Here is a 26,696-nt window from a genome sequence, read left to right as displayed (position 1 = left end):
TCTCACTCGATAATAAGACCATCGCGAATTGATTGGGAAGAGCCAAGTGGGCTGTAGAAAGAAATCAAGTCGTAACTCGAAAGAGTGAACGGTTGATCGGCTGACATATAGCACGCCCTGCTTTATTCAGCAATCTGGTGGAAACAAAATTTAGGTACATGCATAATTATAATACTTATCATGAAGAATGAGTCGAATATCTACATCTATAACAAATTTTTAATTTATCTCCCTAAGAATGAATACTATAAAATTGTTCAATAAGTACCTATACAGAAAGGTATAACTAACTAACATATAAATTAGGTAGTTATGAAAATTTATTTTATTGTAAGATGGTGTCGTATCATCAATTGGCTTTATCTTGGAATTCATATCTAAATAAGTCTAGTAACATAGAGTTAAAACTCGATTTATTTTAACGTTGTAAGACCTCGTAAGTCGTATCAAGAGCCCGTCGCCCGGCGCGATATCAACGGCGATGCTGCGACAGAGGGGCGAGGGGGCGCGCAGGCTCCCTGCAGCGCAATACCATATATGGTAACGAAAACTCAGAATTGTTCTGATTGGTCGAGAGGTCCCCGCCGTTGCGGGCTCGCGGGTCGGGGCGCCCCGATATCGAGCCTCACTTAAATACTCCGCGAGCCTCGAAAGCCAACATTCCACGAAGTGTACTCGAGTAGTGGCGTTGTGCAGCATATCTGTGGCTGTGCAATAGCAATAGTAATTTATTTATTTAATAGGACTATTTAATTAAAGTAAGTTGACGTGCAAGTGTATAGTGCATATTTGTGTAGTGTTAATTTTAAGTGCAAAGAATGTTAGGTCAGTGACACGGGGTGACACCGCATGATGCCGCGCCGGCGTCCGGGACTTGGGAACGCCGGTTGCGGTAGGGTGTGGTCGGAACACTCAACTGATTGTGAATGGATTATTGGAAAAGACGAATGTGTAGCATGCAAAAGCTTTGAAATTCCCGTGTCACAGGCCTACTTTCAATGCCACGTCTTCGCGTCATGTTAGATACCTTTTATGGTCAGCACGTTTCCACCGCCCACTCTAGACAGTGTGGGCGATATTAATTTAGTTCTTACATCACTTTATTAGTTTTCTAGTATAATAAGTTATTATTACTGATGCTTCTAATCAATTACTATTATTTTACTAACAATTTTTAATTATTTCAGACTAATTCAAAATGTGCGACGAAGAAGTAGCCGCGTTGGTAGTAGACAATGGATCCGGTATGTGCAAGGCCGGTTTCGCGGGTGACGACGCTCCCCGGGCCGTATTCCCCTCTATCGTGGGCAGGCCTCGTCATCAGGGAGTGATGGTCGGTATGGGACAGAAGGACTCGTACGTAGGTGACGAGGCCCAGAGCAAGAGAGGTATCCTCACCCTCAAATACCCCATTGAGCACGGTATCGTTACCAACTGGGATGACATGGAGAAGATCTGGCACCACACCTTCTACAACGAGCTGCGTGTAGCTCCTGAGGAACACCCCGTTCTGCTCACAGAGGCTCCCCTCAACCCTAAGGCTAACAGGTACATATCACCACTTTCAAAACATTTACAGGATTTTAGATTAGGGATCTTCAGCGTCTAATGGTGCCATTTTCGTTTCAGAGAGAAGATGACCCAGATCATGTTCGAGACCTTCAACACCCCCGCTATGTACGTAGCCATCCAGGCCGTGCTATCGCTGTACGCCTCCGGTCGTACCACCGGTATCGTGCTCGACTCCGGTGATGGTGTCTCCCACACAGTCCCCATCTACGAGGGTTACGCCTTGCCCCACGCTATCCTGCGTCTGGACTTGGCCGGTCGTGACCTTACCGACTACCTAATGAAGATCCTCACCGAGCGTGGATACTCATTCACCACCACCGCTGAGCGTGAAATTGTAAGAGACATCAAGGAGAAGCTCTGCTACGTGGCTCTTGATTTCGAGCAGGAGATGGCCACCGCCGCCTCTAGCAGCTCACTCGAGAAGTCCTACGAACTTCCCGACGGACAGGTCATCACCATCGGAAACGAGAGATTCCGTTGTCCCGAGGCCCTCTTCCAACCCTCATTCTTGGGTATGGAAGCCTGTGGTATCCATGAAACCACATACAACTCCATCATGAAGTGTGACGTCGATATCCGTAAGGACTTGTACGCCAACACAGTATTATCTGGTGGTACCACTATGTACCCAGGAATCGCCGACCGTATGCAGAAGGAAATTACAGCGCTGGCGCCATCCACCATGAAAATTAAAATCATCGCACCCCCTGAGAGGAAATACTCCGTATGGATCGGAGGTTCCATTCTTGCGTCCCTGTCGACCTTCCAGCAGATGTGGATCTCGAAACAGGAGTACGACGAGTCCGGTCCCTCTATCGTGCACAGGAAGTGCTTCTAAGCGCATAATAATAGCGCACTGCTGCCACCAGAAGCGGCCCGCGGCACGGCCGGTCCCGCGGCCGGCTGCTCAACTCAGGCTTGTAATCTCCGTTAATTTAATTGTACGTAAGATATTATTGTAATTAAATCGTAATAGTGACGGCAGGACGGAGCGCGGCGCCGCGGGCGCGCCTCGACCGCCGGCCTCGGTACTGCACTCGCCAAAGGATCTTTTTGTAATCTCATGAATGATGATTGTATGTGCTGAAACGGATAAGACTACTTTCTTACTAGGTCATTTATAAATTATAAAAGAAAAAAATACATGAAAAAAATTCGTAAAATTTAACCTGCCTTTGATTTTACCGCCCTGATATTATAGAACCCAAACAATTCATTGCACTTGCATGCAACGTGTAGGACCAATGTTCGACATTGACCTAGGGAAAAATAGAAGCTGTGTGGGGGAGCAACGCGTTTATAAATAAACTATTCTTTGATCTCGTTACCCACTATCAGTAAATCTGTTGCACAGATGCCCTACTATAATCGTTTAAGAAAGTCGACTTATTTTCTAAGGATGCACGGTCAATACGTAGGTGGTAAGAGATACGATTTATTAATGATGCTTTAATAAAGAAACATTTAAATAGTAGTAACATGTACGATACATGTGCCCAACGTAAGACAACAATGCACCGGTGCTTAGTAATGTTTCAAGCTAACATGACTTAGATAAAATACGGCAATTATGGTATTGCTGATTAGAATCGAGTTGATTATTTATATTGATATTGGGTAACATTTTTCAAATGTAAGTCATAAAAAAATATCCACGAAACGGAGTTATAAACATACATCCTCGATTTTCTAGCTTTTGATAGCTAAGACGATTATGAACTTATGGCTGCAAACCGAGCATTAACACATAACGAACATTATTACGTGAACTAGTCGTGGATCTAAAAATACTTAGTCTTGGTAGGGGGTATTTTCAGAATTCGGTGTTCACATTCTCAAATTTTAAAAATACATATGCAAATGGGGATGTAGTAAAAAAAAAACATATTTTATTAAAACTTTAATTGGAACAACACATTTATACAATTTCGGTGAAGCATTATGGTAAAACACTAACCTTAGCTTATAAAAGAATTCACACAGCAAAGAAATAAGTTAAAATACACTGAAACATTTTATAAATTCATACAATCAGGCATTACACGTATATAAAACTGTAGAAAATTTAATTTTTATATACATATTACGAAAATATATTGTAGTATTTTTGTACGATATTCTCGAAGTTTTAGTTATTCAATTAGTAATAATTTATATGATTACTGGAATTTATTGTCGTTATTAATAAATAGTACTATATATTAACAATCCAATAAGACACTGTGAGGAAACTTGGTATTATAATACATAATGAACAACAATCATATTATACAGTAATAAACACAGTATTTTTATATAAAAACACCACAAAGAAGTATATTAAAGGTATTATTCTCCTTGCTAAAATTTTCTATTAAGATCAGGGTCTAGATGCTTTATACTTGCTCTATTCTGAGAAAAAGCAGATCAAAGTCTTCAACATGCCACATTACATATATAGATCATTCAATTTTTATTGTAAAAGATATTATTTTCGTTATGCGTCGTTATTTTGATTAATGTAACTTCAAGAATTCGAGCTGCCTCATTTGTATCGTTTATTTTTTAACTATTAATTATTAAATAGCCAATCAACAAACAATAATTGCTAAAAACTTGAATTTCTATGCTTTTGTACTGGTTCTGTTAAATGTATAAATATGTTTTCTTGCAATTCTAAAACTGTCATTTATAAAAACTAAAACAGTCTGTTTACACTTTTTTAACTAAAACATTTAACTCTGACCGCCGAATTGTGTCTGACCGGAAATTGGTAAAGCTATATAAAGATAGTATTCAAACTTAATGTCAAATTAAGTTTTTATAAAGTGAGTTTAATACATATGTGTTACTTGTGTACTTCCTCAATATATACGAAAACATGATGATAACGATTAAAACGTAATTCAATATAATTGGCATAAAAATTATTAACTAAATTGGACTAGTTCCTTCACTAAAACTAATTTAAAATTATTGCTCGGACTTGCTATACCTAACATACGACTTACGGAGCGTTATCATAATAGTAAATGGACTGCCCGTTCGTTAGTTAGAAATACCAATGCGTAAATACATAATTTTATGTTGTCCACTTAGTCTGGCCATAAATACTGTTGCAATTAAAAATAATAAATTTGAATTTGGAATCTGTCATTTTTATACGATTATTTATTGGGTTTTCTCATTTTGGCGCCAATAAATTATACAATATTTTGCGATATTAAAATGGAGTGGGGTGATAAAGAGAACCGAATCGCTGTGATCGCATTACTCAAAGTAGGTATGGAGCCAAATTCCATTTTTAAAACTCTCCATATGCTTGGTTTTAGTAAAATGTTGGTGTACCAGGCTATTAATAGGTACAACGAGACCTCCTCTGTTTGTGACAGAAAAAGATCTGGCCGTCCATGTAGTGTTCGTACGAAAAGGGTGGTCTAAACAGTTGGAAAAGAATTCGATGAAATCCTGTCTGAAAGCAAACGACTGTATCTCGGAAGATGAAGATAGCACTTAAGATTTGTAGCCTATAAGTGACGTATTGGTCATTTCTTAACTGATAATTTAAAAAAGAGGTGGTAAAATCGAAACAACTACTGAAGCGGTAAGCTTCAGTCGCTGAGAAATTTTGTTTAGGGAAGAGATTTTTTTACAATTTAGCAACATTTTAACAAACAAAATGACCGTATTTATGCTCAAAACTCTAAAGAGGCTGTAACGTGGGCACTATCTGACTTCAGTGATGGTTTGGTGGGGTGTTAGCTATGAAGGAGTGACTGAGCCCTACTTTAGTGAAAAAGGTATCAAAACATTGCCACAAGTGTATCAAGATACCATTCTTGAGAAGGTATTGAAGCCCCTTTACAACACCATGTTTAATAACCAAGAATGGTCCTTCCAGCAAGACTGGGCGCCGGGTCATAAAGCTCGGTCTATTCAGAGCTGAAGTTCTGGTCAGGTGGATTAATTTATATTCAGTTTTAGAGAGTACGGCATTCTATAGACGCCATGAAAATTTGGAGTCCCTAAAACAATCCGTACGATTGACAGTGAAGAATTTTCCCATGGAAAGAGTGCGTGCTTCTATTGATATCTGGCCTCAACATTGAAAGGACTGTATTGCAGTCAATGAAGACCACTTCGAATAAGCTTTTTATATTTATGTATTAAACTAACACACTGTAAAAGTAATAAATGTTATTTGCAATAAATTTTGTTTTTCTTTATTTCAGTATTTATGGCAAGACTAGGTATATAAGAACCTTTTGAAAGAACTCAATATACTAACTTAGATTTTATTCCTATTCAACTATTAACTGAATACAATTTTTTTTTCAATAAATTAAAGTCCTAAAGAATAGTTTAAAAATTCTTATCAAGGACTCCTGCGCTTAACAGTAGATTCGAGGCTTAATATCACGTTCTTGTGGTGTATGTTTGTTTTTTGTACAAAATTCTACTCTAATGCAATGCGCGAAATGGAACAATATACTTATGGAAATCGGCTTTAGACAAATCCTAAAATAAAATTGTATGGGAATGACATCACTCACGCGTGGTCACGTGACCAATTACGAATGGGTCACTAAGTATTTATGTCTAGGGCCAACGTACTTGTTTGTATAAGATGAGTCTAGTAAACATGCTGTGATTGGGTAAAAACTTAACAATAATCAGCTGTTGCCATTAAGGGTCGATGACCTCGTCAAGTGATAAAAGCTGACTTTGTACTTAACGCGCAGCGCTTACTAGTACATTGAATAGTTAAAATATAAAACTTAATCTACCTTATATAACGAACTAAGCGTATGCCTTGTGCGGTATTGAGATTAGGGATTTGAGTTATTGCAACACCTTTGATAATTGAATTAAAATGTTACAATCAAGAATGTATATTTTTAAAATTCTACCAATTTTTTTCACAAAGCGAGGAAACTCCTCACCGTTAAATGGTCACACTAACGCTAAATCGGAACACATTAAGTCACTTTGTACTAAAGTTATAAGGCCACTACTATGTTTCACTGTCTCTAATACTATCATCCGTGGCTTGTCTTATATCATTCAAAGGGTTGCCATGAACCCTAAATCTATAAACACAGGTGTATGTAGGGTTGCCATGGTTACTCTCGACCCGCAGTTCGACAATGTCGTAAGCGACTGGGTATTCTATACCCCCAATGTTGGTGGTCTTGGGGTATTGAACAGGGAAGTGTTGTATGGCCGTGCTATTAGCATCGTACACGTAGTTGCCGAATAAATGTGGCTCTGGGTCCAATTCACCATGCAGTCCCTGCAATGCAAAATATAGGAATTTAAAAAAAACATTTTCATACATTTCAAGTTTTTACCCAATCCTGTCTTTTTTTTTTCAAATAAAACCTTGTTACATAGTAGTGACATGTTTTTTACATAGTATTGTCTTTTGTTAACATAGCTTTTACACATTAAGAAAAAACTTTTTAAACGGATTGAAGCTATGTATTATTATTAAATACTTATAATTATTTACATAATTTTAAATGTTCACCGTGTCACCGTGACCAGGCTGAAAAGCACGCGAAACGTCTTTAAAATTATGTAAATAATTATAAGTTTTTAATAATAATACATAGCTTCAATCCGTTTAAAAAGTGTTTTCTTAATGTTTTTTACATTTTTAGTGTGCGTTTTTTAATAGGCCGTATGTACAAATATCACGAAATAGGTATAAGTATATAGGAATCATTCCCATATTCAGCGCTGTAATACACTTGTAATTAACTTACATAAACTGAGAAGTATTTAGGGGCGGATTCAATCTTCCCTTCAGCAGCCAGCAAACGAGACATGTGCTCCAATGAAAAACCCGTTACTTCGATGATTGCGTATGTACGAATTACTGAAAAAAGTATGAAAGTATATACATGGTTAATAAATTAGTTTTATTTAACAATGACTAGTGTTAGCAATACTTTATTTTAATTCGTAAATTGTTGTGGTATCTTTTGCATTGTGTACTGTTTGCTTACAATTTTGTATCTATAACATTTGTGAATGATTTTTGGTCATGTTAGTCTTAGACAAAATTATAAAAAAATCACAAGGATGTGTTTGTCACAAGTCTTCTACTAAAAGAAGGATCTTAATAAAAACATTCCTTATATTATTCAAGAATAAAATGACTATGTACAATGCATTAAAAAAATAATGCGAATGCTAGCTTGGATGTTTCTAACCCAGTATAAGTAAAGGATTTATGTAACTTTTCTAGGTTCAAGTGTTTAGCCCGATTTGTATATGAATTTCTGAAAAAAAAACAGGGATTGTACATTTATTAAGCATTATCGCCAGCTGCCACTAACTGACATTATTGTATAGTGTATCTTCATATTAGTATTCATAATCCTGTTCTAAACAGGAAAAATACCTTAAACTAGTTGTACTGTGTAAACTTAAGATATAAAGTTACTTAGTATTGTCTTTTGTTAACATAGCTTTTACACATTAAGAAAAACACTTTTTGAACGGATTGAAAATATGTATTATTATTCAAAACTTATAATTATTTACATAATTTTAAATTTTTTCCGACGTTTCGCGTGCTTTTCAGCGTGCGTGGTCACGGTGACAAAAAGTGTTTTTTTTAAATGTAAATTTACTTACCAATACGGTAAGTACAAGTTTTATGATAAGGCCACAAGAGTACAAAAAAAAATACAATTTTTTGTCACTTACCCAGGTATCCTGGGAAACCCTGGAAAGCCCAGCATTCAGCGGGCATATTCCCTGGCGTTAGAGCGTAACGTGGCGACGTGTAAACCCACCAAATTGGCAAACCGAGGATCGAGTACTGCTTCGTCTTGATCTGGTATAGTTCGGTACAGCGCGTCGATATAACTTGACCGCCTGGAATTTAAAAATTTAATTAACAATAATATTTTTATTTATTTACACTTCGTTACAAAAAAATCAGGTTACATAAGTAATTAGGCAACGGGCGGCCTTATCGCTAACAAGCGATTTCTTCCAGGCAACCCTTAATGGAACAATAAAAAAGAAACATCTACTATGGAAAAATTCTTTCTATAGTGTAGTGGGTTTTTTGTTTGTTGGGGAAAGGAGAAAGACATAGAGGTTGGACGAGGCTTATAGATTATATACGTTTATTAAATAATAATTATATAATTATTTTCTGAATTATACTTACTACATTTGAAATACTTTCATAAAAATATGGTAAATTTAAGCTTTTTGCCTCTTCAATATTATTTTACAGAAGCGGCGCGGCACCTCTGCCATAATTATGCTAATTTTGAGTGTAATTTTAATTACTAATGGATTCTGGTTTTGATAACATTTTTTAGATAGGTATAGTGTATATCATTCCTGTATATGTAATTATTAAATTTTATTTAATGCCAAAAAATTGGGTAAAAATTCTTACCTGCCGACTCCAACGCGTAATCCACCAATCCGGTCTTATCTGCATCGTAGATCTCCAGCATACTCATCACCAGTTTTTGGATCTCCTCAGAGTCATAATGGCTTGGGTCATCTCCACCTCCAGGTGCCGCCATATTTCCTACATACTCCTTAACCTTTTCAACTATTACCGCCATCTGCCGTTTCTCCACAGTCAACAGATACTCCTGAACTAATCTCCTAATATCATCTTCACTCATATCTGGTTTCCACGAACTGATCAATCTCTCGTGTATCTGCTGACTCAGTATTTGCATTTCATCCTTCGAAATGTAATTTTTATCGAAGTGTTCCTTAAGTTTACTGGCAATAGCTTCACTATTATCGTCCATGCTTAAAATCTGTATCAAATTCTGTTGCAAATTCTTAAACGAATAGTGCTCGATTTGGGCTTCGAAGTTATCGATTTTCGATAGTTTTTCATCGACATGTTTAAATCGATTATCGACGTTTAGGGCCCACGTTTCGAGCGCCGCAACTCGTTTGGTCAAGTCCGCGTCTTGATCGATTATCGGGGGCGCATACGTATCCAGTACTCGATCATTGTATTTATAATCTGTAATAGAATAAAATAAATTACTATTGTGTTGATACTCTGTCCTTCCCAACATTTTAAGGTTTTTAGGTTCAGGGAAGGACAGAGATTGATATTTAACAAAGATAATGTTATAACTCACCTAAAAGAGCGTCCAGCGAGCACTTTGTATAGGTGATAATACCTCTATCCTTCCCTGGTAAGGGGGAATGTGGGAAGGGAAAGGATAACACAATTTTCATAATAAAATTTTAATTGAATAACCCAGTTAGTACATTAAACAATTTATAATTAAAGATTGCCACACCAGAAATAAATAGTTATTGTATTACATAATTTCAAATTTGTTATTCTTAATTTAAATTAAGATAACGAATATATTAGTTCGGATTTCTTAACTAGAATCAGCAGGTACATACACAAAGAGCACAGAACATTGAAACATTAAATTGTGACATTTGTACTTAAAGCAACTAATTTTCATACTAATATTCAAATTAAGTAAATTAAAGCCAAAAATGAAGAATTAAAAATAATAATTGTTTCAAAAATCAACTATAGGACTAGATTTGGTTTAACCCAATTAATATGGCCACAATTATTTTAGGTACATTTTTCCATAATTTGTATTTCTATTATAACATGCGGTGGTAGCCATTGTTTGATTGGTTAAAAACATTTGGTCACGTGACCGAAATTGAAACGTAACTGACTATATATTTAATTAGAAAGTAAGAAAATAGTTTATGGTAAAATCTCTTTGACTATCAAGAAAGTCTTTTTGAAACATGATAATGGATCTCTAAAAATAGTTTCCCTTCATTCATATAATTGTTTTAGGGACTGTTAAAGACGTATTAATATAATTAAATTAATCTTAACATTTAATAAATAACACACATTGTGTTAAAATAAAATTTACCTCTTCAGGTATAAAAATAAATATAATTGTGATTATATGGTATAAAAATACTCTAAATATAAAAATATTAATCATTTGTAATAACCGCATTCTAAAAGGATTGATCTTTTTCATTTAAATTTAAGAAATACCTTTCAAAAAGCGGTTATAGACAGGGAATGAATTAATCCAGTACGTCGTACTTGTATCTTAATCACGTTCAAATCAAATAAGTGTATTAACCTTACGTATTGCCAGAGCAAAATTAAAACACAAATAAATATGTCATGGCTCGATCGTAAAATTTATTATTTCACGATGAGGCTGACAATTTCCTGAAACTGTGACACAAAACTGCGCCATATTGTTTAAATCATATGCCTATAGATTTACGAAACCTTTTTAAAAACTCAGTTTTAAAATTGTCTTTATCAACGGGACATCCAGTTGTGAAGATTTTCCGTTTAAATCCCTTTTTTAAGCTAGATTTAAAAAGTTTGTACTCTCATAAACACACATCAGGTAATTATTTCTATAATCGGTCGGAAATTATGTCCGATAAAATAGCATTAAGATTAATGTCAACATAATCACAATAAAAAATCGTATAATTTGTCATGACAACACTCGAACATAAAATAATTTCCCTTAAAAGTTTTTAGTGGGCATTTTTATATGCCAAGAACATCAACCGACCACTCCACGCCAGAATCTCCGTATCTCTTCCCAGCAGCTCTCAGCAACAACTTGTAAGTAGTCTGAGGCGTCGCTTAACCTATTTTGTACAACTTCTTTGTACACTGTATATTTTTTTGACACATCGATTTGTGCCAAACTAACATTTGGCATTGTCAAATTGATGTTAGGTAAGACAGGGAGACTTGGCATTGACAAGTTCTGGAGAGTTTTCGCTGTGAAGTCCGTTAAATCTATATAGAAATCTGAAAAGTTTGGCAGAGCCAGGTGATCCAAGTTCTCGTATGTGTAGTACGCTGAAAGAGATTTATTTAGTGAGATTTATCTACCTCTACCTGTCTTAAGGCCAACACCCTGCACTGAATAGTTCTGTTAAAGCATTTTTTTGAATTCGACAATTGACGCCCAACCAGGGAATGATGAAAATTACAAATTAATCATTTTCATAGATAAGCCTTTTATTATTACGTTTGCAGTAAATTAAATACGGACCTCAATTTATACGCCTTTTGTGTCATATAAGCCAAGGTGTTATATATCTTTATATATCTTCTGTGCATGCGTTGGTAGTTAAACTCCTTATCGGCTGGACAGATTATGATGAAAAGTGGAGTCGAGTATAATTTACATTATTAGTTTATTTTTATGTAAGACGTGTGTACAGAACAACATAAATATATGCAACAGTCGACCAAAATAGTTTTTGCGAGTTTTATGAGATGAATGATTTGGCAGTAAGTCTGCAACAAAAAATCTATGAAGATAGACAAGAAGCAAATACAGGTAACCTTTTAAATAAATTGTTTGTGTTGCCAGTAATTAAATTTTCCTTGTCTTCTATATTAAATAATATACTTACATCCATATCCAACAGCCGGTAATAAAAGCAAAAGTGGCCACAGCTTCCATTTCCCACCCTCATGCTTATTATATACAGCTCGATGTTTTTCAGTTGGAATTGCTTTACTCGGGGAAATCTATAACGCATTTAAAATATTAAGTCATCAGACAGGAAATTTGGTATAAATATTTTGACAGTTCAGCAAAATTACCAAAATTTCTTGAGTGCATGGTGTTGAGAGATTAATTTCGGTAAAACAATAATTGGTATGGGCTGATCGCGAAATACCGTCTTTATAAAAAATATCAGTAATACGCATTGCCGGATTGCGGGTAATTAAACAAAATGTTTAATTACATTATTTTCCAACCTTATTTGAGCCATGCCCTCCCCCCGTAGTCTTTCTAAAATTTCTATGCTATATGTAAAATTAGAAATTAAATTTATCACTTAAGAAACTTCGTATTTAGGATGAAATTCAAATTACAAATAATTATAATAAATTTTCGAGCGAGGGCCATACGTTGTGAAACACTGTATTAGTCACGTGGACAAATTTGACAGTAGAAAGGAAGTTTATGGCCTTATTTTTACAATAGAATTATAATAGGCCCTTGTAGCCATGGTCATCTCTATAGAGACTTGCCAATTATGCAGGATATTATAGGGTTTAAGTAAATGCAGAAACAAATGAAACCTCTATTCCACAACTATACTACTATGTGACGGAAATCCGTCACATCGCGATATCTAGAGGCTTTTTCATATAATTTGTATACACACACGAATTATTATACAATAATACATGTTGTATAATAATGTTCATGTAATTCGAGGTGTTCAAACACCGTAAATTAATAATTACCGTTTCAGTGACAGTAGTCACCGTTGTGGTGATGACGGAAGTGATGAGAGTGTATATCCAGTAGAAAGGCGCCGTAACGACGCTTGCAGCTTGTGATATAACGCCAGCTGAAAATTTAGATTAATTTGCACTTTAAGTATATTCACTTTGACACTAACCAACACTTTTACCTACATAGAAATAATTAAAAAAGGATAAATAGAAAGCTAAAATAAATTTAAATGCGATGCGATATACTTATTAGATGACCGAGCGCGTCTTATTGGCGCCTGTGCGCTTGAACCTCTAAAGCCTTTAAGAATAATCCAACAACCAACTAATATTTGGGACAATATTGTAACTAACATATTACTAACAGAAAACTAAATTAGTTATTATTGTATTTGTGGTAATAAAATAATAACACTAAAGCCACTTTAATTCCATATTGCTTACAATATACATATCAAATGGGTGTTAGTTTTCAGTCTAAGTTAGTTTTTGAAATTTTATGTTTTGGTGTCTTGCATGCTCGTATTGGGCTATACTACCCATGTTGGGTAAAAGCCTCCTCCTGAACTATGCAGTTGGATCTGTTTCTTCTTATTATCTCCCCTATTTGTGATTTTGATAAAGTGTGTGGAATATTTAAATATGCTTATTACACCATCGTTAGTATACCGTTTGAACAAAACAACCTATCACGCAATGACACACCACAAATTAAACTTCTGAAGTATTTATTATTATAAGAGAGATTATTGTCGTTATGCCATCGCCTTTCTTCACATGCACAACGCCATCTATCGCTTAAGCAGTTAATTAGATTATAAATTTAGACACCGTTTAACTTAACCCTGGTAAACAACGAAATTTAATGACGTCATGACATCACCGACCCATACATTGTCACGCCAAGAACACCAACATTGTTACAGAATATATAAAAATTACGATCTGATAATTTAATTGTATAATAAATAAATGTGTATTTTTTTCTAGCCTCAAAAATAAGCTGAAATTTGACCTTGTTTAAAAAAAAATTTCTTCTTACCTTTAGCGGGCCTCCTGTCAGTATAAGGATATCTATGGGACGGGCCAACCACTTTCCTATAAGCGTTACGGGTGCTTGTACGGATCGTAGTTAGTATTGTTGCCAATAGTTGAGTAAACCACAATTTTTCCTCTCTCGCGCCATAACCGTTATGAATATACGGGCTCTCATCGTCAGAACTCTCTACCGTCTGAAATGAAAATAATTATATTTCTTTAAATTATAACAAAAATTAGTTAATTTAATAGTATTGTCTTTTGTTAACATAGCTTTTACACATTGAAAGAAAACACTTTTTTAACCGCATTAAAGCTATCAGCTACATAGTAGTATAATAGCCGATATCAACTCCGGAGAAATAAATACAGATAACACAACTTTCTCTACAGCTGCGATACTTTTGACATTCAACACCTTTTGTCTTCAGTCACCGTGACCACGTACGCTGTAAGGCACGCGAAACGTCGGAAATTTTAAATTTTAAATTATGTAAAATAATTATAAGTTTATAATAATACAAATAGCTTTAATCCGGTTAATAATAGTGTTTTTTTCAATAGTTAATATAATTTCTATACTAATAATATAAACTTTTTTTTGAGAAATATATATAGTCCATATTTTGAGGCGTAATTCACCCTACGACGCAATAAACACCGGTAAAAAGCATTTTTTTCAAATGTCAATAAAATACAGAATCTGTTCATCTAAATATTTATGACGTCGTCAAGGTAGAATGTGAATTACACCCGAACGGCTGTCGTTCTACAACTGAGCGTTTTTTAAAGCCTTTTTTACGGCGCACCAACTCTATGTAGAACCAGTTGCCCGTCCACGTATTTCCGAACTAATATCCGACTTAGGAGAGTGTCCATGGTATCACTCAACATCAGATGAGCTTGACTGTTAAACTTTTAGTGGGAGAAATTGATTTTTAAGTTACTTTCTCAAAATCTATCTAGACTAGATATAATATTTTCTCCTACAGGATTGCATGAATTTAGACAATTTCCGCATTGATTGTAATGATAAACTTCTTACTTATAACATCATGCTATAAGTGGATGTCTGTCGCATCGAAGCACCTAAACGAACGTACCAGTTATGATGCGTATTTTGTTACACCGCGGGGGATTTTGGTAAATGTTCATATAGTTTCATATAATAATAATACAATTTAAAACCATATAGTGTATAAAGTCCTACCGTGAAACGTTTCCTCGTAGTTGTACTTGTCCAAGTGGACACAATCTTGTCCGGTTCGTCCACTGTGTTAGGACCTTGCACCCGGAATTGGGACAGAGAGCGACGAGACATATTTGGGACGGCCACTTGCCCCGGAGCCAGCTCCACGCGATCCCGAGACATTGGGGAATATGTGTAGTCTGTTTTGGGGTATTTGCTGAAATTGATAACATTTTATAAAGTTATATTAAGTTTTTTTTTTGGTTTGGTTAAGCGATTGTTACATTTCCTATCATATTACCCTATCCTTTTAGACATATTTATTATTTTGTCCATGTTGTTACTTTATACACTCAAATCTCTTTATTTAACCGCTCGTAACCTGGGACATTAGCTGTGTACCCATTCGTTCGGAACGTATATTTAATGCAGTTTCGTAATTTTTATTGTAAAAAATCTAATTTTACTTAAAATAAAACTGATATTGAAACGCGTAGATCTTTGTTTATATGAAATGGTTAACTATTATCATAACCTAACTTTTATATTAGTCAAAATCTACACAATAATTGAACGAACAAACCTTCGTAAAGAGCCCGAAGCAATATATGTAATTTCAGTATATGTACGGAAGTGACAATTCAGATTTCACATCACACCGTAACAACTATTAAATACTACTTGTACAATTATTGTTTACGTGAGCACAATAAGCTATCAAAGTTACGTTAGGCACGACTCGACGTTATTCTTACCACTCGGCATTTCTAACTCCCGATTTAGAACAAGTAAAAACAGTTTGTCACAACATATAGGTTTCCAATTCGACGAGTCGTTAGTGTTATTTTGATTAAAGAAATGGAAAATTGCTTTGAAATTTATACGAATTGTTATTTTAAAATAGCGGTGTGTCCCTTTCCATGGCTGCATTTCTTTTTATATTTTAGAAACAGCACAGTATCCCTGAGAAACATAGACTGTGTGTGAAGCATTATGACGGTCAACAAAATTTTAAAATAGCGTACGTATATAACTCAAGCAGCTTGAGTTTATTTGTTACGAACATATACAAATATAAATACAAAATTCTTATTTATAATATTAGTATAGGATAGTCTATATATTATTCTAATTTATTTGTTTATCCCGGGTTCGATAGAAGGATCATTATCCCTAAGGATAATGCCACCCTCATAAGGCTTATTTTATGTTGTGTTATTCGGTCAATACCTGATATGCGGGTAGTTCTGTTTGACACGGGTGTAACATACTTTTTTTCAACATCTCTTGACTAATCTTTCTTAGAGACTTTCAAAGACAAATAATAAATAAGAAAGTTTCTCGTCACAGTTTTTTATATATTTTAAAGCGAAGTCTTTGTTCTAGTGTTGTTTTCTTTTTCACTTAACACATATCACGTAAAAATTAAGTAACAAAATGATCGAAGTAATAATATAATGCATTCCTTTGTACAATAGCATTAAGCTGCGTCCAGCTAACTTATCGGTAGGCTGGTGGGATTATTTTAAAGTATTGTATTATACTTATTATTTATAATAATAAAACGTTATTATAAATATAATACCAAATAAAATTAACGAATTATAATAACAAATATATATCTTATTTATAGGGTTCTCTCTACGTTTCCCTATCTATTAATAAAATAGAAATATATCTAAGTTTTTGTTTAATTTCACTTAATTCAAAAGTTTTCATTTTAAAATTATTAGTCTGATAACCAATAACAAAGGTATTTTTAAAGCTTAAATTGAATAGGTAATATTTACCCAAACGTCACAGTCTCCTCAATAACTTCCATCTCTTTAACTATGTCCATTGTGTAATTTTAACTTAAAATCTCACTTAAATTTTTTAACGATTTTTATATCTTTTTCACTGCCATCGTTCACATGGGCTGCCAAACTAAAATGTGTCTGTAAATTTGTAATCTACCCCCAAAATATTTAATCTCATAAGCAATATATGATATTGCGTGATTTAAAAAAAGGAAGACTATTTGTGCAAAACAACTCTTGTGAATCAACAACAACTCTTGTGGAAACGCATAATGCGCAAACGCATGCGCAGCGTGTTGGGTAAAAATACCGGCGAAACAAATCGATTCGGAAGGTAGATAGTAATATTAAGTACTGCGTATAATGCGGGTACATAATTGCATATTTTAATAAAATAAAACTTGAAGACCTTAAATGTTAAGAATTGGTTTGTTTCAATTGGAATCATGTATAAGGAAAAAAACATCGCAGCTACATAAATTCAGCGATGTCAAACGAACAAGTTTCCATACGTAGTAATCTTTTACAATATAACTTGTCTATAAAAAACTTAAGCCCCTTGCCACACAGGTTTGAATATAAGGTAGGTATTTAATATAATATATACCGATAAAGTTATAATACATTTCTTAGTTTTTAAATTCCAATTACCTATCATAAACATAGTTTCAGGATACCCAAAATCGTTGTCTAATCTAAAATTTTGTTAAAATATATTAAATCTATTATGTAAACGTATGTTTTGTTGGTTTAATTGTTACGTATATAAACCGATCATATATTCCGCTCGTATGTCAGCAGATTTGAGCAGATATGAGCAGATTTAACACTTTAGAATGCTTTTTTTGAAGGAAATAAGCAGACGTCTTTCAAAGGATACATATTTTTTTTTATAGAACAGAAGGCAGACGGGCAACAGGCTCAGCCTCACCTGATATAAAAAGATACAGCCCATAGACATTCTTAATTGGAGATGGTTCTCGCGAGTGCGTTGACGGACTTTTACGAATTGGTACGCTCTTTTCTTGATGGACCCTAAGTCGAATTGGTTCGGAAATACTTCAATGGGGAGCTGCCACACAAAGGTGGTGCAGCCACACTCAGTTAAACATTAACATAGACTGTAGTGTTGGATAAATAAGGTATTAGTCAAATGTATGGTGATGTGATAATATTTATATTGTATTTGAGCTAGTTAATAAAACATAGGGCAAGCAAGACATATTGACCCCTGCGTTCAAATTGAGGAAATAAAGGCCTCCGTGGCTTTGATTATCGCAAAGATTGAAATAATGCTCACTTCCAGTACTCTCCCGCCATTTTATAAAGCCGATAAGGTAGATGGTCGTGGTTCGGTTCCTTGTCTAAAAGAGCACTAGCGTCGGCCAGTGCTTGTTCTGCGAAGGAGCTGTCTGTTGAACAGGCACTGTAGGTAGGACTTCCAATACGGGACGACCTAGAAAACATAGGATACATAAACAAAAAATATCAAAATTTTCATATACATAATGAAAAGAGCGAATTAACAGGCACTATTTAGTCTTAATTCAGAAATTTAGAAACCTACATTCTTAAGCTTATAGATTAACAATTTCTGTGAATGATAACAATCGATAAATTCCTAATAATAAGTACAATAAACGCGTCATGTTTTTTTGTAACATAGAAATCTAAATTAATGGGATAGAGGCAACTGGTATGAGGTATGACATTTGAAACACCTCGCCAGATTGTACTCACATAGTAAATTGGAATTATGCCAACAAATTAATAAAATTTTGGCAAAGAAGCAAATTTATTTTTTAAATGCAACCCGATTGTCAACAATGTTATGTCTGCAACCCATTGTTGTGTGAAATAAGATGTTTATGTCTGATGTAAAACCAGTTCTGTGAACACCCTTGGACTTTTGGCAGCTGCGGTACAATAATTTGTTGATGGTTGAAGGCAGATGTATGAAATTATGCTTAGCTATTTTTTCGAATATTGTTCAATTAAAAGGCCAGTTTTGTATAAATAAAGATCATTATAGACTATCAGCTGTTTTATAAATAAACTCAAGGATATTTAATTACAACGAGAAGACACAGTTCTACCTTTACATGAAATATTTAAGATAGGTGAGCCCCGATAACTATTGTTACTCATCGAATCTCCAAGTTCATAAATCAACCAACACGGAATAAATCTATAAGGATGGAAGGATCTTTAGAGATAGTTCCGTCGTGTACACATTCGTAAATATAAAAAAAATATCCAGATATAGAATGTGCGACATGTTTCATAGTATTGTCTTTTGTTAACATAGCTTTTACACATTAAGAGAAACAGTTATTGAACGGATTGACGCTATGTATTATTATTAAAAACTTATAATTATTTACATAATTTTAAATTTTAATTTTTTTCCGACATTTCGCGTGCTTTTCAGCGTGCGTGGTCACGGTGACTAATTATAAGTTTTTAACAATAATACAAACGCGTTCAATGCGTTCAAAAAGTGTTTTTCTTAATGTTTCACAGTGTTCTATGAAACATGTCGCACATTCTTGCGGTGCCAACAACTGTTCCATGCTTTTTTATCAGGAGGCAAACAAGCCGAACCTCCAACAAGAGGCTTGAACGGCTTTTCTCTTTAAGACTAAGAATTCATCTATTTTGAAGTATGATCTTTAACACGTGCATACTATGCTCACCTGTCATGCGTCAAATTATGTGATATGGGGCTAAGGGTGACGTCAGCGAGCGTTCTGTAGTGACGTGAACTTGAAACACTCTCATACTGGCTGTTGAGTTCGTTCTGTTAACATAACACATATTAGAATTACATACTAAAACAAATATAATATATTCAGCGGCATATCCAATTTCATGTCAACGATTTCATTAATAGCAACAAAATTAAAATAAGACGTTTAGATGTTATGTGAAGATATAGTTGTATAAAATACTAAAATAATTAAGTGACAATTTCATAGTAAACTTTCATATCGTTGACAAGCTTTACATTTCAATCACCCTAATGATTAAGTAAAAAAATGATTAAACATGCTAAAATTCGGGGAGTTAAATGCGAAGCAAAGACCAGGCTTCGGTGATGTCATTTATAACGGTCAATTTCTTATTTGAACTGCGCTCTTGTGTGACGATGACTCATTTAATAAAAACGAGTGTCCATTATTCAGTAAGTTAGTCTATAGTACGCTACGTAGAAACAGCTTAAAGATACGATTAGTTAGGTCGAATCGTAAAATATTTACATGAATTTATTTCATAATCGAATTTATATTAATTCATCTGATAAAACAATACTTGGTGTTGAATCTTAACGATTTTTTCACCCAAAAATGACGAGAATTTTTAGTATAAAATAAACGAAGCTAATAAAAAAAAATATCCAAACATCTATAATCTCCGGTACAACATGCACACCCAGCATAATGGTAGCGATTAAGGATGTGTATAAATAGATTAGAAGAGGAAGTTAATTACGTTCAAGTGTTGAATGCAATGTATAATTTAGTATTAAAGGTTTGTTTCCAATCTATATATTAGAAAAATATGTATATAAGAATACAAGCTACACATGAACACTTTTGCCTTGATCTATACAGATAAAAAAAACCATGAGATCTTCCGTGTTAATTGAGGTTTGTTAATATTTACCGTAGATAACACTCCGGAAGTATACGGTATTCATTCATTGACAAAGTCGACATATGTTGCAAGAAGTATTTAATCCAATAAAAATAAATAATCTAATAAGTTCTATAGTTCGGTGTTATACAATTTACTTCACAGGGAATGACTTTTATTTCACCGGATTCCCAGACCTCCGTTACATGCCACATCAACAATCAAAAGTTTGCACTTTTCACATAACTTATACAACTAACTAGATAATATATCTATGAAACTATATCATTGCGCGTTAGTGAAGAATATAGAAAAATTTTATTGAAAAATGTTAAAAATGTCATGAAACTATGTGATTTGGAATGCAATATTATGAAATCTTTCGAGGTACAAGTAGAATACACAATAATCATAAATTATTGTCCATTCGATATTTTAACCGCAGGCATGGCTGTAGATTCGAGTCATAATGTGATCTATGCTAACCTTTCTAAAGCACAGTGCAACGATCTTGTTCAACTTTATAACAAATATTATGTAAATGTCTTGCTTGTTATATACGGCTGAACTATATTATGTTGAAAGCGTTCATTTATAATAGGTAATAAATAGTTATTAAGTAGTATAAGTACGAATAGATTTTTTAAAATAAAAGTTTGTAATTGGAATGTCTTTAAAATAATATAAAGTGTTCTTATGCATATTATCAATTCTTGTAAAAAAATTGCTCTCAATTTATACTCGAGTTATTTACTTAAGTAGTATATTAAAGGTCATTAATTATCCAATCGTATCATATAGAAATAAGTACATGGTTACTGTAATCATATAACTTTATGACATGTCTATAATTATAATAATTAATTTAAAAGAGATAATGAACAAGTCTCAGTGCGGCTATTAATCTACTGTGTTGTGACTACAAAAAACTATAACAATTTAAAGTACAGTCTACCAGTCCCGTCCAAATTATGCACGAACTACCAAACTAAATTCCAATGGTCATAATTGCTACTAAATGTATTTAATTACACAAACAAGTCCCACCCAATTCATACGAATTACTAATGCTATACAAAACCGACCTTGTACCGAAACATATCGACTAAAGCGTGCGCTTTCCTTCACTCATCACTATAGCAACTGACGTACCTTTGATCCTTCAAGTAAAAATAAAACTGGGTCAAGATTCGTACAGTTTGGTAATGATCAAAAATTCACTATAAAACTGCGACTACACTCAACTGTTGCTTTGAAATAATGTCCATATGCGGCTGAGTGATTTAAAAATAACCCAAGTGGGAGATCGAAGCTATATTCGGTCTTTTCCTGCACATATTTTCCTGCTATACGCAAAATAACTAGTGTTAATATATTTATTACTGAGTATGGCGATTTTCTTCCGCCGCTCTACTTATTCTTCTATAAATACAAAAAAAAACCCTGGGTATCAGGACTTACTTTTACCAATTGAGCATCAAATAAAAAAGAAAACTAAAGCCATCTAATCCAAAGATATCTAAGAACGTGTTTCAAAGTCGTACCTTGACCTAATCTAGTTTCGACATATTTTGAAGAATATTTCCCGAATTTTGACTAGTCTAAAATCGTGTTTTTGTACTGTATAGCAAGAAAACGAACGTCTTTGAAAGTTTAAAACGTGATCTATTATCTTCACAAACAAAAACTAATAGATAAGAGCATAATTGATAACAATTCCAACATCCGTTGGAACCTAATTTACATTCGAACAAGGGTGATTGAAAGCCACCTCATACTCGAAAATATTATTAATTAGTAAAACGTTTCACATTTGAAGAAACAGGTGACAATCGAAAATGTCTGCTGCAGATAGGAAAGAATATACAGCTGCCTACAATAATACTCGAACTGAAAGCGGTTGAATCCCGGGAGGAACAATTTCTTGACCGCATGGTTAGTTTAGATTGAATATGAAATAACACACTCGTTATTAAACTACGAATGCGATATGGACTTAAATGGGTAACTTATAAGGGCCACTTTCATTTAATTGGGTATTTAAGTACACAAATCTGTTAGTGGGCGTCTGTTAAATCCAATATCTGAATTGATATTTATGGTAAAGTATAATTGTTATGGAGTTATAGTTTGATTTTACTTTACCTAACGTGAAGTCAAAGCTTTTTCAAACTAAAATTATAGTTTCTTTAAATTACGTATTTTTTATGTAACAATAAAATGATCGTTTATAATTATCATTATCTTTTAAATATTCAGATTAAGAAATTGCTTGATTTGACAAGTAGCTTAGATAACTGTCTATAACTTGTAACCAACAATAGAGATAACACATTTTTTTATTTAAAAACTAAAGCCTGCGAACACATATTTATATCCATAAGACATTTCATTCGTTTAATTAGTATTCTACGCAGTTCAGCTAGTCTATGAGAACCGTAATAAAACCGTTCTATACATACATTAGCTTAGTTACACAACAATCGTTAAATACGAACCGTAATTCGTAAATATTTATCGAGACTTTGAAACTTAGGTGTATGAATCCGTAACTCAATCGGGCAGGGTTCAGACACATTTTAGCATCTATTTCATTGATCTAGTTTTATTGGTTTAAGTCTGTGACTTATCGTCGACTTTGGGTCTTAGGTGTGACGGTTTGCTGACAATGTTTTTCTTGATGAGTATGTGTTAATAGTTTAAAACCTAGTGAAGTAACATATTTGATTATAAGCACGCAAAGAGGTAAATTATAGAATTAACGACTCAATGAATTGACATCTACGACTTATAAGGACATCGGAGAATAATATGCAGTTTCATTGACATTAACCTTGAATTTTGAATAGTATATCAAGTTACCAGCTAGTAAGCACCTGCTTGTTTAATTTTGTTTTGTTACATTTTTGCTGAGTAAACGACCTAGTTATTTTTTTAATATAACTCAAGAAAATTAACAGTGTCTACTGAATTTTCTTGAAGAAAGAAGTGATAATAATACAGATCGGTATTATGAATTTAGTTATAAATATATATTATTAATGTGACAAAAGTTTTATTTGATTATGCGGTATTGTCAGTACTATGAAATAATATTTTTGCAAAGTAACTTTGTTAGTCTAATCATCAAAATTGGTTCATCTGTTAAATGACCAATACATTCTCATATTTAATTTGTGTTTCAAGTCAAGTCAAATCATTTATTCCAATTAGACCACCTAAAATGGCACTAAAATATAAAGGTGATTCTAGTTGCCACTTTCCAAAAGGTGGTTTAGTGTGGAGAAATGGGGCACACTCCACATTTACTCTTTTAAAATTAATTGTACAATGTACACATTAGTTTAATAATTATATGTGAAGACAATGTACACCTAGAATATAACTAATATACTAAAATAGGCACGAAGTATTACTTACAAATCAAGTAATGCAGTTCTATTAAGCTACCTGAACTATGTAGATTATATTAACATAGCTCAGTATAGCAGATAGTCAAGTCCTGGTCTTGGCTTATGCAAAGCTCTTAGTCAGAGTTTTTTTTTAAAAATTGGCAGCGTTTTCTTGGGTTTGAAGTAATTAACCAAAATTTATTTCACTATGAATAAATACCTTTACCTGATAAATCTCTTTCTTATGGGCCTTAAGTCTATCCAGACTCTCTTCAGAAGAATAGTCTGATGTTTTGACAAGTTTTTCCGTTTTAGTAGACAGTCTTGTGCGATGGGCTGGTGGGGTTTCATCTTGTTCTTGCACTGTTTCTATGCTGCCTTTTTTTGATGGGGGCTGTAGCTGCCTATAAACAATTACTTGGATAAAATGTTACCTTCTGGTTGCCATGGCTTATGTTTGTATAACATAGATTACTAATTGCTAGTATTAATTGCAAAACAACAAATAATTTGGAAGAGGTCTATAGTATATGAATATCATTCTAAGCATAAACCTTGAAGTTTTGGTTGATTTGATAACTATTGGTAAAGCAAAGACAACAGTAATTTATTTCCTACAGAATTTGTTATATGAATGCATATACACTAATAAAGTATTACTGCTGTTATGATATATATCTGTATTAAATAAATGAATAATTTAGGACATAAATGGCTACTAGTAGTAACATTTCTCCAAACTAGTTTTATCAAAAAAATATCAAACTTGCAAATTTATTTCAACATGAATAGTCATTTAATTTAAATGTAAATGCTGTATGCAAAATGGCAATGAAAGTATAATTAGCTTTGATAACAGCTTATCAGCAACAAATTAACCTGCTGATTAACAACACCTCTTTAAATGTTATACCTAAAGGGAAACTCAACAAAACAACTTAAACTACATTAAAACAATTATTCAATTACAGAGTAAACTCTATATAACATTACTTGATATAAGGTAAAACTCTGTGAATTTACTTAACTTTGGTTAATATGCTTTGTTTTCTATACAACTATGTTTGTTCATACAGCATTGCTATATAACTTGGACTGTATTTAATAACTTCCATTATGTATTTTAATAGATTTTCTAGCCAACTTAATATACACATAAATAGTATATTATTAACATGTAAAACCAATTACATTTCATTATAAAAATTATCCTACATAATATGATTTAATGTGTTTATTCTGAAACATGAATTAAATTCAAATCCAGTGTTAATTACATTTTATCTACTAAAATAGCTGATAAATTTGAAATGTAATCAATAATGATAACACTAAAAAATTGTAATTTTTAGAATAAGAAACTTCAGCCATTTCATTGTTTCTTCTAGATAATCAAGTCTTTACAGATAGTTACCAATATACAAGTATTACACCATGAATGGCCTTACATTGGCCTTCAATGTTCATGACATCATTGTGGTAAATAGCCTTACGAAATTTTAACATATGATGTAGATTTTTAACTATTTTAGTAATGCTGTCATCATCAAATACCAACAAAAGGGGTTAAGCAACAAGTTTTGAACAGACTTCATATACTTGTTGGATCTGTTCAACACCTAAAGTATTGACATGAATTTATGTAAAGAAATCTATGATAATTATTTTACTTTTATATATGAGTAACATTACACAAAACAAATTATTGATATTAGTCATATATGTTGATTGTAATTGATAACAATTCCTTATCAATTGAGGAAATGTATTTGTTTATATTATTATATATAATGGTATAAAAAATAGTACACTTGATATTAGCTTTAACAGAAATGGTAAAAATAAAATATAAGCAATAATTACTTGATAGGTGTGCTTCTTTTGATAGGTGTTCTGCGTCCTGTTTTTTGATGAGTATGCTCCTCACTTTCTATGCAGTTTTCACGATCACAGCTCGATCTTAGGAAGGGTGTTTTAGACCGGGACCTTGACCGCAATTCACTAACGGTCGGATTCTCCATTATTAGTGCATTGGTTTAAAATCACTATAAACACAAGTTATCACTTCAACATATTTCCTATGAGAAACCTTGAATTTTACTGGAGCATTTATTTATGCACTAGAACATTTATATATTAAAACACAAGGAGATCTATTTTGGTAGCTTTATAGTAATGCCGCCAAAACATAACACAGTGCAGTATTAACTTTTTCATAAATAATATTACATAATTCTTATGTACACATAATCTAATATTAATATCTAAATATTAAAATTAAAGTATTTTGCCATTTGTCAAATAGTTTTTAAACAAATTATACACAAAACAGAAGCCAACTGACGGCCGCGCATGTAATATGTATGACGGTATTAGTAATTTCGCAATTGTATTGAAAATGACGACGCACGAAATGGGTTATACAATAATGTTGCCAGGTCAATATTCTGAATATGTTTGCGATTTTTATAACTATATTTATAATAACATTATCATAAATATAGTAGGTTTTTAAGTCTAAGTCTTTATTTTACAGAATAACGATTAGTAAATCTTTGTTTAACTCTGGAAGTTGGGGAGCCAGAAAAAAATGTTTTAGCAGTTTCTAGATTAGTATCTTCATATAGAAAAACAAGAATCTTTTCTTCGACATAAAATGATAGTGTGGTTTATATTATAAGTGGAACTGGTGATCGAGTAACTTACACTGCTGCTAGGACCACAGATTACGGAACATGAAATTAATAGGAATTTTTAAGGCCGATCACAATTTGTAAATCGTAATGCATCCGCAATAA

The 26,696-nt window shown here is 33.4% G+C and overlaps 2 protein-coding genes across 3 annotated transcripts; one reads left to right on the top strand and one right to left on the bottom strand.

The window, feature by feature from the left end:
- On the top strand, positions 1 to 2,740 carry LOC123715440 (actin-5C). 2 transcript variants are annotated; one of them, XM_045670442.1, is made up of 3 exons: positions 1 to 154; positions 1,188 to 1,548; positions 1,630 to 2,740. In XM_045670442.1, the coding sequence occupies exons 2-3, from the start codon at positions 1,199 to 1,201 to the stop codon at positions 2,408 to 2,410; spliced, it is 1,131 nt and encodes a 376-aa protein (XP_045526398.1). In that variant the 5' UTR covers positions 1 to 154; positions 1,188 to 1,198; the 3' UTR covers positions 2,411 to 2,740. The 2 variants fall into 2 exon arrangements, with proteins under 2 accessions (XP_045526398.1, XP_045526397.1); XM_045670441.1 differs by lacking the exon at positions 1 to 154 and adding an exon at positions 608 to 758.
- A 717-nt stretch (positions 2,741 to 3,457) lies between these two features.
- LOC123714843 lies at positions 3,458 to 26,296 on the bottom strand. Its single transcript, XM_045669436.1, has 12 exons — positions 25,762 to 26,296; positions 24,125 to 24,302; positions 19,567 to 19,670; positions 18,171 to 18,326; positions 15,093 to 15,288; positions 13,887 to 14,076; positions 12,854 to 12,960; positions 12,007 to 12,124; positions 8,978 to 9,571; positions 8,269 to 8,439; positions 7,320 to 7,432; positions 3,458 to 6,844 (listed from the first exon to the last, which is right to left on the bottom strand). The coding sequence occupies exons 1-12, from the start codon at positions 25,917 to 25,919 to the stop codon at positions 6,566 to 6,568; spliced, it is 2,364 nt and encodes a 787-aa protein (XP_045525392.1). The 5' UTR covers positions 25,920 to 26,296; the 3' UTR covers positions 3,458 to 6,565.
- Positions 26,297 to 26,696: the final 400 nt, after the last annotated feature.

Source organism: Pieris brassicae, chromosome 10, assembly GCF_905147105.1.
Source record: "Pieris brassicae chromosome 10, ilPieBrab1.1, whole genome shotgun sequence".
Classification (NCBI taxonomy): Eukaryota; Metazoa; Arthropoda; class Insecta; order Lepidoptera; family Pieridae; genus Pieris; species Pieris brassicae.
This window is presented reverse-complemented; position numbering and strand designations above follow the sequence as displayed.

Bases quoted from the DNA above. Each gene is read 5' to 3' on its own strand.
- LOC123715440 (XM_045670442.1), top strand. From the start codon at position 1,199: ATGTGCGACGAAGAAGTAGCCGCGTTGGTAGTAGACAATGGATCCGGT. The intron at 1,549-1,629 runs GTACATATCACC...TTTTCGTTTCAG, and splicing joins CTCAACCCTAAGGCTAACAG to AGAGAAGATGACCCAGATCA.
- LOC123714843 (XM_045669436.1), bottom strand. From the start codon at position 25,919: ATGGAGAATCCGACCGTTAGTGAATTGCGGTCAAGGTCCCGGTCTAAA. The intron at 19,671-24,124 runs GTAAAGGTATTT...TTATGTTAACAG, and splicing joins ATAAGAAAGAGATTTATCAG to AACGAACTCAACAGCCAGTA. The intron at 12,961-13,886 runs GTAAGAAGAAAT...CTAAATTTTCAG, and splicing joins TGACAGGAGGCCCGCTAAAG to CTGGCGTTATATCACAAGCT.